Source organism: Gadus chalcogrammus, chromosome 3 (genome assembly GCF_026213295.1).
Source record: "Gadus chalcogrammus isolate NIFS_2021 chromosome 3, NIFS_Gcha_1.0, whole genome shotgun sequence".
In the NCBI taxonomy this organism is placed as follows: domain Eukaryota; kingdom Metazoa; phylum Chordata; class Actinopteri; order Gadiformes; family Gadidae; genus Gadus; species Gadus chalcogrammus.
Window position 1 is genome coordinate 8,494,640 of NC_079414.1, and position 12,762 is coordinate 8,507,401.

The window sequence follows — 12,762 nt, forward strand, 5'->3', positions numbered from 1 at the left end:
CCTTTAATGTAGGTATTAGTGGGCCCCTAACGCAGTATTTGAAGGCGTTCCCGAAATTCAGCCGTGGTGCAGAATTACAGCCACTACGAGCCAGTCGCACATTGAGCTTTCACCAAATGCACCGTTTCGGTGTCTGGAGCTTTAATGCAAATGAGAAGGAGAGAGGCGGGTCAAGGAGTATGGAGGTAGATTTGTGTCTTTATTATGCAATCAAAAATAATAGGTTTGAGAGCAAAACTCTCCACACTGCAATCAAAAAATAGGTTTGAGAGCAAAACTTTCCACACTGCAATCAAAAAATAGATTTGAGAGCAAAACTATCGACACTGCAATCAAAAAATGTTTTATTGCAAGATAAATTAATGTGATAAAAAAAATATTAATGGGAATCCAAAAGTTTTGTTTGCAAACCCAAAAGTTTTGTTTGCAAATCCAAAAGTTTTGTTTGCGAATCCAAAAGTTTTGTTTGCGAATCAAAAAGCTTTGTTTGCGAATCCTAAAGTTTTGCTTGCGAATCCAAAAGCCTTGCTTGCTGTTGAGCTGAATCTCGTGGGCGGGACCTACGCCGAAAGATGTAAGACACGTCTCTATTGGCCAGTCTCGATCGGAGTGACAGCTTGGCAACATCCACAGTTAGTAACGAGAGAGGGAGTTCTATTTCATGTAGGCTACGCCGTCTAGGCTTCGCCTTATTGTCCCGTCCGTGCGCTTGCGCGCCCTGAAAATCCCGTAGGCCTCCCTGTCAGCCGACAAGGAGACCATGGCAGAGGAGAGCAGGGCGATGTTGTTGGCCACCGCCGCGCCCACGAGATTCAGCTCAACAGCAAGCAAAGCTTTTGTATTCGCAAGCAAAACTTTAGGATTCGCAAACAAAGCTTTTTGATTCGCAAACAAAACTTTTGGATTCGCAAACAAAACTTTTGGATTTGCAAACAAAACTTTTGGGTTTGCAAACAAAACTTTTGGATTCCCATTAATATTTTTTTTATCACATTAATTTATCTTGCAATAAAACATTTTTTGATTGCAGTGTCGATAGTTTTGCTCTCAAATCTATATTTTGATTGCAGTGTGGAAAGTTTTGCTCTCAAACCTATTATTCTTGATTGCATAATAAAGAAACAAATCTACCTCCATAAAGGAGGGGGCTGGGGGTGTGGCCCTGAGCAGCTTTTAGCCAAGGTACCATGCGGTCTGTTTACAGTGGATGTTTCGCAATGGCGAGGTGCACACAGCCTTTGGCCGTGTTCTGTAAATATTCTAGAACACTCCGGCTGCTCTGGCGGGAGTCCTGGAGCTCTATATCTAAATAATATATTATACATTGTACATGCCCTTATCACTAGTAAGCTTGATTACTGCAATGGTCTCCTTACAGGACTCCCAAAACAAACTCTAAGGAAGCTTCAGCTTGTTCAGAATGCTGCTGCTAGAGTTCTAACAAAGCCCAAATAATGTAAAAATATTACACCAATTCTTAAATCGTTACATTGGCTTCCTGTAGGTCAGAGAATTGATTTTAAAATCATGTTGCTAACCTATAAATCCCTACATGGTTAAGGCCCAAAATATTTAACTGATATGCTTCCACTACATAAGCCTTCTAGAACATTAAGATCTTCTGAGACCAATCTGTTAATTATCCCAAGAGTAAACACGAAACATGGGAAAGCAGGATTTAGTTACTATGCAACAAATAGCTGGAATAAAGTCCCTGAGGATTTAAGACTTGCCCCAACTCTGAGCACCTTTAAAACAAGATTGAAGACTTTTATGTTTGCTTTAGCTTTCTGCTAAATCTTAAACAAACTGCACTTTCTAAAAAGCTTGTTTTTGAACTTTGCCTTTATTTTATATTTTATTACTAAAAGGCCTTTTTAACTTTCCCTTTATTTTCTATTTTTACCAGAAGAGTAGAGTCCTAGAATCTGGGTTGGAGTCCCAGAGAAAGGACCAAGTTCCTTTAGGTCAGGTTGGAGTCCCAGAAAAAGACCCGAGTTCTGTCTGGGTTAGAGTCCCGACGTCTGTCTGGGTCCCAGAATAAGGTCTTTGGTTCGTGGTTAGAGTTCCGACGTGTGTCTGGGTTAGAGTCCTAGAATCTGGGTTAAAGTCCTAGAATGGAGTACTAAAATCCGGGTTGGAGTCCCAGAGAAAGTACCAAGTTCCTTCAGGTCGGGTTGAAGTCCCGACGTGGGTACCAGAGAGACTGTTGATCTGATCTTAAATACATTGCACTTTCTATTTTACCCATTTCTTTGCATACGTTTTCTTTTACTTATCTATTATTTTATTGCATGACAATGTTTATATATGAAGCACTTTGAGTCTGCCTTGTGTATGAAAAGTGCAATATAAATAAAGTTGCCTTGCCTACATAGATATCTATATCATATAATATATATTATCTCTGACGTCTCTGGTTCTTCCACATCAATCTGAAGTAGACAGAAACGAGACATGGAGGAGAAAGCGATTGTCTCCCGCCGGAGCCCCGCTGCCCACTGATGAGGCACCAACGCATCGGAAGCGGCAGCGTGCCTCGCGGCGGTGGTGCCTGGCGGCAGTGGGCAGCGGGGCTCCGGCGGGAGACAATCACGGGCAACAATACCTTCTCCTCCTTGTCGTGGATCTTGTACTTCAGGGAGTTGAAGCCAAAGTTCCTCCCCCCCCCCCCCCGATTCCTTCTCAACCATGGCTGAGATAACCCCCAAGACGAGTCTCGTTGTGGAAACACCAAAATTCAATACCAAATAAAATCTCTTGAATATGGAAAAGCTGAATTTAACCTCCATCTACAAAGGGTTTGCGTGCTGTGCTGCACGCTATGCTCACCTGCTGATGCTCTTTGAGAGGGAGGTTTGTCTGTTGAGAGTGGGCCTCCTCTCACGACCAGACAGGTCCCCATCCCCAGGGCCGCTGGCACTGCCTGTTCTAGGGCTGGCCCCCTGGCTCGCATCCTTCTTCAGAGAGGGTCGAAGGGGCTGGGAGAAGACAGAAGCTATTTTTCACACCAGGGAAACTTTGAAAATGCCTGACAGATCATTTAAAGTTGCAATTATATGACCTTCGAAACTAAGTTCAACCACTTTTGCAGAACCATGACAGGAAGGTCTTTATTTATGCGTTGTCACGACAGAGGTGGATAGGAAGTCTCACTTCCTCACAAATAATCAAGCTCTTCTCGTTATCATAACAAGCATTCACTAAAAAAAGCGTTCCTTATCTGAATTGAGGGAGAAGTGAAAAATTCTGACACATGCACATACTTTTAGACAGGAAAATCGCAACAGCTAAGATGTCAGCAAAAGCTCCCTAACTTCCTTACTTATTACGAATGAGCAATTAATTCTGGCCAGGTATTGCCTTCTGTCGCTAATGGTGTGTATCCATTCAACAGGAAGACTCTATTGCCCTGCTTGCATGTCTTGCGCAGGCCTGAGGAGACTGTACCATTAGCAGGCATAGTTTTATTATAGGCTATGGGCCCATTACGGTGCCAGGCGGGGACCCGATACAAGGTAAGAGATGGCCGAGGGCCTTGTCACTCCCTGGGATAACGGGAGTGGTATTCTGGGTGTATGGAGACGTTAATGGGCCTTGTGCCCACAAACTGGACCGCTATTCAGCTGCCCTAGATTCCAGAGGGGCCCAGTACAGTCATGTGTATAGAAACAAGAGGGGGTCAGTTGGTTATTGTTTGAGAGAACTGTACAATCACACTATGCGTTTCCCCATTCGTTTTACATTGTCCTTTGCATATGGTGAGTTGTGCCCCTGAACTCATATTGTCACTGCCGAGTAAGAAGAAGGTCAAAAGTCAACAGGGGGCCAAGCTACCTGTCTATAGGCGTCGTCGACACGGACCTCTGGCTGGTCCTCTTCTGGAGGGATGGATATGACCAGGCTGGGTGGCTTCTTGCTCTTAAGACGGCTGTCTGGTTGGCTGCTGTATGGAGGTGGCTCCTCCCCCTCCTGTGACGACATGGCGTGGGTTCCTGAAAGGAGAAGAATTGTTAAGAGCCCTGGTGGGATGGTTTGTTGTATTGCTGCAACAGGGTTGGAGCAATAAGTTGTTACAAGACGTTTTAGTTTTCTGACCACATTAGACGAACATTTCATTGGACACTTATGTGATATCTGTATTATAATGCATGCTAAAGCTAATTAGCATGCAGCTATCTGTAGATGGAGTGCACACACACACACACACACACACACACACACACACACACACACACACACACACACACACACACACACACACACACACACACACACACACACACACACACACACACACACTTTAAGACAGCAACCTTGCATAACTATTCAGAGCTCAGGACATTGATTACCCATGCCTTGGTATCAATGTATTTTCCACCTAGCTTTTAGTTTCTAAGAATCCCTGTACAAAGACAACTTTTATGGGTGCCATCTTTCTGGTCATTTCCAAAACAACTGCCCATTGTTAAAATAGGTACCAATATCAGGTCAAATAACACAACAGTTTAATCAAAAGCATACATAAAGTTTCTGTTGCTCATGTGTTAAAATACATTGAAACATCGTGAAGCACCTTGAATGTTTAATATTCAACAGATAAGATCATTGTCCTTCATAAAAATAGCTGTAACAAAATGGCCAACGATAAGCAACAACATCCTGAGGGCCAGGGGATTGATAAACGATTATATTCTGGTCATGAATAAATAGTTTCCTTCCGTCTCTCTCCATCCTGCCAACAAGAGTACATCACTTTCTAAGGTACAAAGTCAAGTGTGCATTAACGTACGTCATAACATAACAGCCTCAAACATAATCAACCAAGACTCCAAAAAGGCACAGCGTGGCTGTGGTCATATCCAGGGCACTGGGCCCCTCAAGTCCAACCACTCCAACAACAAAAACAACAACAACACAATCCTCTTGAACCGCAAGCATGTGTGTACACACAAAATATCGCCGAAATGTCCCTTCCTGATCTGCTCTGCAGCTTGAATGCTGGGATATCTATGCCTCTATGTTTACACAAGTTACCAACTGCGTCGTTGGTTAAATAGGCGCGTCGAGAACACTTCCGGGAATTTTTATTTAAATTTAACGTTCTTCAAAAAATGTGAGCTTGTTGGAAAGAACTTGATACTTGACGTTTCACATGAATAAGGATAGACAACATAGAATGAGAAAGGCCCCTCTACGCTGAACAAACCACTAACGGCACAGCGCCTACAAAGACACTGCCGTTCACATTGGTTTTGTTGTATAGCTGAACTTGTAGTTCCCCTCCACGTCCAATAGGACTGTACTTTGATTCATCATAGCAGCAGAATTACATATCCCCGCCAGCATTAATTTGAACAATCACAACACAGTCCCCCTCAACAGTGGTCGCTTTGTAAGTCCTTCCTGCCCATCCCTTTCTCTGAGACTGAAGCCAGGATGGATCCCACTAGTTATACCAATCGGAAACACCTCTACCAGGGAAGGGGCTCAGTGAGGACCTGCCTGGGCCCAGTGAAGACCAGCCTGGGCCCAGTGATCAACAGCCAGGGCCCAGTGATAAACAGCCTGGGCCCAGTGATAAACATCCTGGGCCCAGTGATAAACATCCTGGGCCCAGTGATAAACATCCTGGGCCCAGTGATAAACATCCGGGGCCCAGTGATAAACATCCAGGGCCCAGTGATAAACATCCAGGGCCCAGTGATAACCACCCTGGGCCCAGTGATAACCACCCGTGGCCCAGTGAAGACCAGCCTGGGCCTGTCCATTACATGTCTAGATTGCAGCGGGGTCCCAGGCAGGTGGAGGGAAGCAGTTTGCGAAGGTTTATAGCTCAGTTCAACAGTGGAGGCTGTGTTATATCAGCAGGGGTGGGGGGCTGGGGGGGAAATCTGACACCCAGCGCAGCCTCGTTTCCACGGCAAGAAACGATTACCGTACAACATCTCTGCGCACGCAGCACACACTATTGTGTCAGAGGACTGGCTTTTGAAAAACTGTTGAGCTTCAGCAGACAGAAGCCTGTGCTTTCATAATTCGTCAAAAGGTCAAAACCTAATAAAACTAAAAATAAATGATTTTTTTTGTACAACTATTCTCAGACAGCCCAGGGAGGGAGGGGGGGGGTAGTCATCAAGCATGCTGGAGGCTAACAGAGTGGAGGACAACAGAGGGGGAGGGGAGGAAGGGAGGCCTTGGGCAAGTGCCCCATGGGACTGCTGCTGCACACACCACGCCCAACCACTTAGATAATGAAATAGGCAGTGGTTTAGCTAATGGACACAGTGTGCTGCTTAGATGGTGGGCAGACCTGCAGACCACACAGCAGCAAGAAACACGTGCGAGTGAGCGAGAGCAAGACTCTGTTCTACCTGACAGGGGATATGATTACATCTATGACATCATCACTTGGTGTCTGCACTCCGGATGACAATAGATGATCATCCTCTCCATCTTTATTATCATCCACCGTCAGTGTTATCAGTTGGGACTTGATTTTCTCCCTGTGTTGAACAGTAAAACTCTCTATAGCAGCACAGCAGACTGGGTACATGAGGGCATGTTTGCCTGGTACACAATGAACATTTCTAATCATTAAACGTTCTCAGCAATACACAGACAGACATTATTATGAATAAAAAATTGGCAAATTCTCCAATTCAAAACATAAAAAAGCTAAATAAATACGTACAAATGTACAATCTAATGGTATATTCAGTATACTCCATCAGAACTACTATTGTAGCCTACAATTCAAGAACCAGTAAATTGTTAGGCTAGCATTTTACACTTGCTATTACACTTCATTATTGATTTAGTTCACCACAGCAAAAAACGATTTGCCACTAGTATTCCTGTGATAGCTAAAAGCCTGCCAACATGTGCAGAAGTGCTAACAGGCCATGCTGCAGTAGAGCAAAGGTGTGCTACGCCACTAGCTGGCTCTGTGAGCCATGTTACTGCATATGAACCAAAAGCCATTAGAGGGCAGTTAGCAGCGCCGCTCACGTCTAACTGAGCCAGGAAGCAGTGTAAGACAGTGATCCTCTCCCTCAACTCTGATAAGATCACAGCACTGACTCACGCTCAAGTCTACGAAGTCAAGAGTTACGAACACATTACATAATATTTGGTCATTTCATAATGAGACATTGGAAACTGTTCTCCGTCTTATTTACTTTTTTCCATTTGTGTGCGAGTGAGTGAGTGCTTTGATGATTTTACCTCCCAGACACTGTGTCATCAGAGTTTAGCCAGATATCCTCAAGGGACCGACCCCACCACCCGTGCATGTGTGTGTTTGAGGCATAATTATAATAGCAGATAAAGAGCCATTATGTTGAACCCACTGACTCACTTTGAATGGCTTTAAAAAGGCTGTGGACGGGCCAAAAGAAGGCCCATTAAGGCCGCCAAAAGATAGCCCAGTTGTAATTATCTCTAACTGCTAGAAACTTTACTCTACCATGTCACCCATAGGTTGCAAAATGTTCAGAGGATTTTAATGCATGCTCTTCCCAGTGATGGGAAGAGCCAGTGAAGCATTTGAGACAGCAAAAATCCCCCAAATCTAGATCCTTATGCTATGAATAATGACAACACCAAAGAGTCAGGATGTACGGACAATATGGTTGACAACAGTCGTGTGGGACTGTATTTCAGCCATATCTTCTTCTTTCCTCCTGGTTATCTCAATGTCAGGTTAGGGCAGAGGGAGGGGGGGGGGGGGGGGGGGGTCACTCCGTGCTGGAGCCGATCCCAGGGGCACATGAATGGGGATGGGCCTATCCAAGGGGGAAATTTATAGGTGAGGAGCCTATCCCTGGGACACATGTGTGGTGGAGGAGCCTATTCCAGTTGCAGATGTGTTGGGGAGAAGCCTATCCTTGGGGCGGATGTGTGAGGGAGGAGCCTATTTTAACCTATCTCAAAGCCTCTCCTTCCGTTCACATGCCCATTAACATCCATGGGCAATCCCCCATAGCAGGCTCTCAAATTGCAGCACAATTCAAATTGATGAAGAAACCTTGGCATTGCCAAAATTAAACTCTACATTATTTTTTTTATTATATTTACTATATTCATTCTTTATAACCTGTATTACCTTTAAATAGTGATAACAGCTTCATGGTAAGCTGCTGTTATGACCAAATTTCCCCTTGTTAAATTGTAATCCATCTATCTCCCGTTGAAATGAATCAGTGCAGTGTCCTCCCCAATCTGTTTTTGTCAGTAAATGCTTAAGGCTCTTACTATTATGTGCTGACAGAAGAAGCAGTCTTCGCTGGTGCTGTCGAGCTGCAGAAGATAAAGGTCCATAGGAAAACCGTGTCACCTTCGCACAGGAGAGTTTTCCATTTTGTGTTCATAAATAGTCTCTGGTGTTCCTGGAAAAAAAGAACATAATGGATTTGATTTTGTTTTTTCAGTTTTAGTGAGCATTTCCTCTACATCAAAATACCTTATCGTGGGATTGATGCATGAAAGATCCATTGAATGATGGATTGTTGCAGATTGAACATTTTCTAAAACCATACATTGTTTTCAATAGTTGTCAATGATTAACTTTCAAGAAGGCAAGCTGTACAGAAGGTGCCAAGTAAACCTGTAGATGAACACTTCAGACAAGCAAATAGAGAACAACATTGTAATGCAAATACTAGTGGTAGAGAGTGTTTAAGGAAACAGCAACAAGTACACCCATCAACGTTAATATATTGTGCATTGATAAATTATTAACATTAGTATGGATCGATTATTGGGGATTCAATGGAAACCATGTCGGCTCATAGGAAGGTGGGTCAAGTGCAGCTGGGATGGGAGGTGTTCCATGAAGGAGACTTATCAAAAACAATTTGGCCTTTCTAGGACATCCCAAGAATGTGGAGACAGCTAGAACAACAACGCCTTTTTAATGTCCAGGTAGCTTCAACACAACATCGGGTTTCTGTTACTTTCCAGCTACCATTATTATGCTTCAATCCAGTAAGTGTGCATGACTAAGCGGCAATTTAACCAACTTCCTCATTTTTGGCGTTCTAAAAGGCAGTTGGAGACCATACACAAACGCCACTCTTTATGTGAATTATAGATAGCAATCGGCCTCAATATCTCAATAACTTTCATTTTAAGGGAAGTTTGGATATTGAAGTCTTGCATATTTCAATTTATCATTTTTATGCTTTCAAAGAGCTGTCCCACATCTACCGGTTTGAAACCTGTTTTTTAAGTAAGAAGCAAAATACCCCAAGATTCCAATTCATTTAAGGGGTAATGCTAATACATAGCAGAACCAGCCCGCACACCCCTTTCTCCATGCATGTCTGGTCACGCAAAGCAAGAGAATTCTGCGGCAAATGCCTGATGTATGCAGCCGTATTCCAACACTAAAATAATGGACTATTCAACATCAAAGAAATGACTTGAGTGTTGGATGTGTAGAAACACGGCCATGAGTTCAAAAACAGGAAGGAACTGTGGAAGCTTCTAAGCAGATGGATGCAGCTATAAAGACTTTAAAGATATTCCCATGATAGAATACCCTACTTCTCAGAATAGATTATTTTTAGCAGATATTTATATATATTTTTGGTACAGATCCCTAACCTGCGCTCAAGCCAGAGGAACTTACATCTTTGATTTAGCGTCTTGAATGCATGGTGGAAAGTTAGGGCATGGTGGAAATAATAATCTGACAGCTCCTAGTTCTTCCTCTGCTCAAATACAAAGCCTGTCAGCCATCTTTTTACTATGAACGTGTCTGGTCGTGCACGGTGGTTGCTAGGACTGCTTGATGTTATTAGATTCAAACACATTGGTTATGAGACCATGAGCGATAGATCACCAATAGTAAGCCATGATGAGTGGGGTCATTGTTTGAAGACCTGGTAGTTATTTAGTCTAGCACCAAGCATTATGTGGGTACAAAACCACCATGAGCCAGGATAGGTGGCGCCCATGTCATCTCTACAGGCAAACACAACATAAGATAAACAATCCAAGTAGAAATGGGTCAGTCAGTACCCAAACAGAAACATGCCAAATGGAAAGAACTACAATATCTAAATGGATGCAACACCATTTAAGGTTTTATGAGGACTTAGCATTTAAAGCACTTCCTGGGCAACCAAAATAAAATGCTCTGGTATGCAGCTGTGAGTGGAAAACGTGGGTTGGCATACTAGGAAAGAATGCCAAACAGTGTAACTCGTGAGATCCATACCCTTGCTCCAGGGATGCACTCAGACTGCGGTGGTGGGAGTAGTGACATGGCCTGACACACAATTGGCCTACTATAGCACCATGGGCCACACTGTTGAACCTCCAAACTCTCACAGCACAGTAGACTACCAAAATCTAAATGTATATCCAGTTGATTCATTTTAATATAACAATACAGAAAGGTGGACTCTACATATAGAACAAAAATATATATCGGTTGATATGTTATTTTTATTTTTGATAAGTTGAGATGGTCTTCGTCTGACCATGGTAGGTTAAATGCATTTGAGATGCAGTCAAATACAATTTGCCCAATATGGGTTAGGCCGCAGTTAACTTTACAGCTGCTGAACTGAGAAACAGGTGCATTGTGGTGTAACTGAATTCTTGTTGTATATAACAAAGGGGTGCAGTGTAGAGCTCGATGTTAGAAGCAATAAAACCTAATTGCCGGTACAGCAGCTTACTCAGTGTAGTCTTTAACAACAGCAGTACACAACAAAGCACAACTTCATGAAGAAGAGTGACCGAGCACAACAAACAGACCAGATGGACTCACACAGGATATAACATGTTCTTGGGAATGTAGCCAACTTTTTTTAAATTGAAAAAATGCCTCCCCTGATTGCAAAAACCTGCAATTGTTACGCAACACTCATTACCACCCAAACTAACAGCCTTTGTAAACCAGTAGCACTAACCGGGGCGCTATAGATAAAAAACAGGATGGAATACCTTTTGATAAGATAGGAAGGACTGCATTGAAAGGCAGACATTTATGCAGATAGAAGTAAACATGGCAACTACAAGGCATCAGTTTGGCCATAAGAATACTATCAATTATTAGCATACTTTCAGTTCCTGTCATCATGGTTGTTCATATGCAGCTTAATACCTAATTTAAAACGTTCAATATGCAACAAAAAAAGGGCAGTTCAACAAAGACAGTAGGCAAGGGGTTAAACTCTTGGCCAGTGGGCTGTGCGGTGCAGCAGGAACGCGAGGCGGAACGGGGAGTCTTGGGTAACGATTTGAAAGTGTGGAAGGTGTTGGAGAAGCAGATGTTGGGTGGGAAGTTATGGGAAGGTGTGTCGGGGGGGGAGGCAGCAGAGGAGGTAAGGATATTAGAGTTAATTTGGTGACATACTTTTTCCGGGGAGTCTTGGGTAACGATTTGTAAGTGTGGAAGGTGTTGGAGAGGCAGATGGGTGGGAAGGTATGTCAAGGTGTGTCGGGCAGCAGCAGAGGAGGTAAGAGTTAATTTTGGGACATACTTTTTTTCTTTAATTTGTTAACCGTAGTATGTAAAGATGTGATGTCTAATAAACATGGGAATGTACAGGGAATAAAAAAACTAATATTAGATATAATTCAACCCCACCCACTCACACAGACACTCAAACGCCCTATTTCATAGTGAACCAATGACAGAGGGAAAAGGGCGATTTATTTTCGAGTGTAATTAGTTCATAGTATGTTTAGTTCATTAGAAATGGCAAGCCACTAAATATTACACTAAAACCTGTAACCTTGAAGTGTAATGTTTCGTGAACCCATTAAGGGAAATAAATGAAACACCAACCAAGCCACGTCAACTCGCACAGTAACTTAGCAGAGGAAGGGCTGCTGTCACAATCCCTGTATAGGCAAAATGGAAGGCTAACAGAATAAAGTTTATACAAAGCATTTAGATAGACCAGTCCTACATTTTAATGTTTGGAGCTTTCTCGGAAGATACAAAATCAACGGATTTGCGAAGACATGCTTGCTTCCCAGGGGCATGTCTTTGTATCTCGGTTGAAGCTATGATCTGCTCGGCGCGTCAACATCAGCACGCCTACGCCGTTGTGTATTATTATGTTTTCGAAATTATTATTAGCACTAAAATTTGTATAGTGGCGTACATTTGAAGATAAAATGGATAATTTATACATAATGAGACCAATAAAGCAGTCTATCACTCACCTCAAAACAGATCCACTAGTATCAGCAGGGGCTCGCCAACGTGCCCTCTCGGAGTAGGCATCCCTTTCCCAGTAGCCTCTTCGGTCGGAGCTCTTCCAAGGAGCAGGAGGCGGAGCGATTGAAACCAGTGTTGCGTTCAAGACATGCTCGGGTAATCGAATGTTCCACAAATCCATTTAGTTTTTAAGTCATATAGCAATAGTGTAACAGCGTATACTGGGTTCTCTTAAATTTGTATTATAATAATATAAGGAACGGACACATAACATCAAGTGGCACCCAACAACTCATGTCTCTTCCTCACCGCAGTAAAATACTACCGCAGTAGTATTTTTTTTGTACTGAATCTACTTAGTTAGTCCAAGGGCTGCCCTAGCTCTAGCCCTGTGACAGCATGACGTCTCTTCTTTCAAACTATGATTTAATTTATTTCAGATACTAATATCTAAAATGTATATGTTGTTTACACTGGGCAAGTTCTGTGATCGACATGGTAGCATTCAGTGAGAATTGCAAACAAACATTGATTTTTTTGTGCTTAAAATAACTAAAATAAGTGAATAACTCATAATT

The 12,762-nt window shown here is 42.9% G+C and overlaps 1 protein-coding gene across 2 annotated transcripts in view; it reads right to left on the reverse strand.

Annotated features, from left to right (window-relative positions):
- Positions 1-12,298, reverse strand: part of LOC130379134 (inactive rhomboid protein 2-like) — a 28,485-nt gene extending 16,187 nt beyond the window's left edge. Inside the window, exons 1-4 of one of the 2 annotated variants that reach the window (XM_056585774.1) lie at positions 12,190-12,298; positions 8,257-8,390; positions 3,838-3,995; positions 2,833-2,981 (exon numbers count right to left, since the gene is read on the reverse strand). In XM_056585774.1, coding sequence (XP_056441749.1) covers positions 2,833-2,981; positions 3,838-3,984 — 296 coding nt within the window. In that variant the 5' untranslated portion in view covers positions 3,985-3,995; positions 8,257-8,390; positions 12,190-12,298. The remainder of the gene's footprint in view (positions 1-2,832; positions 2,982-3,837; positions 3,996-8,256; positions 8,391-12,189) is intronic. The other variant, XM_056585775.1, reaches the window with a different exon arrangement.
- Positions 12,299-12,762: the final 464 nt, after the last annotated feature.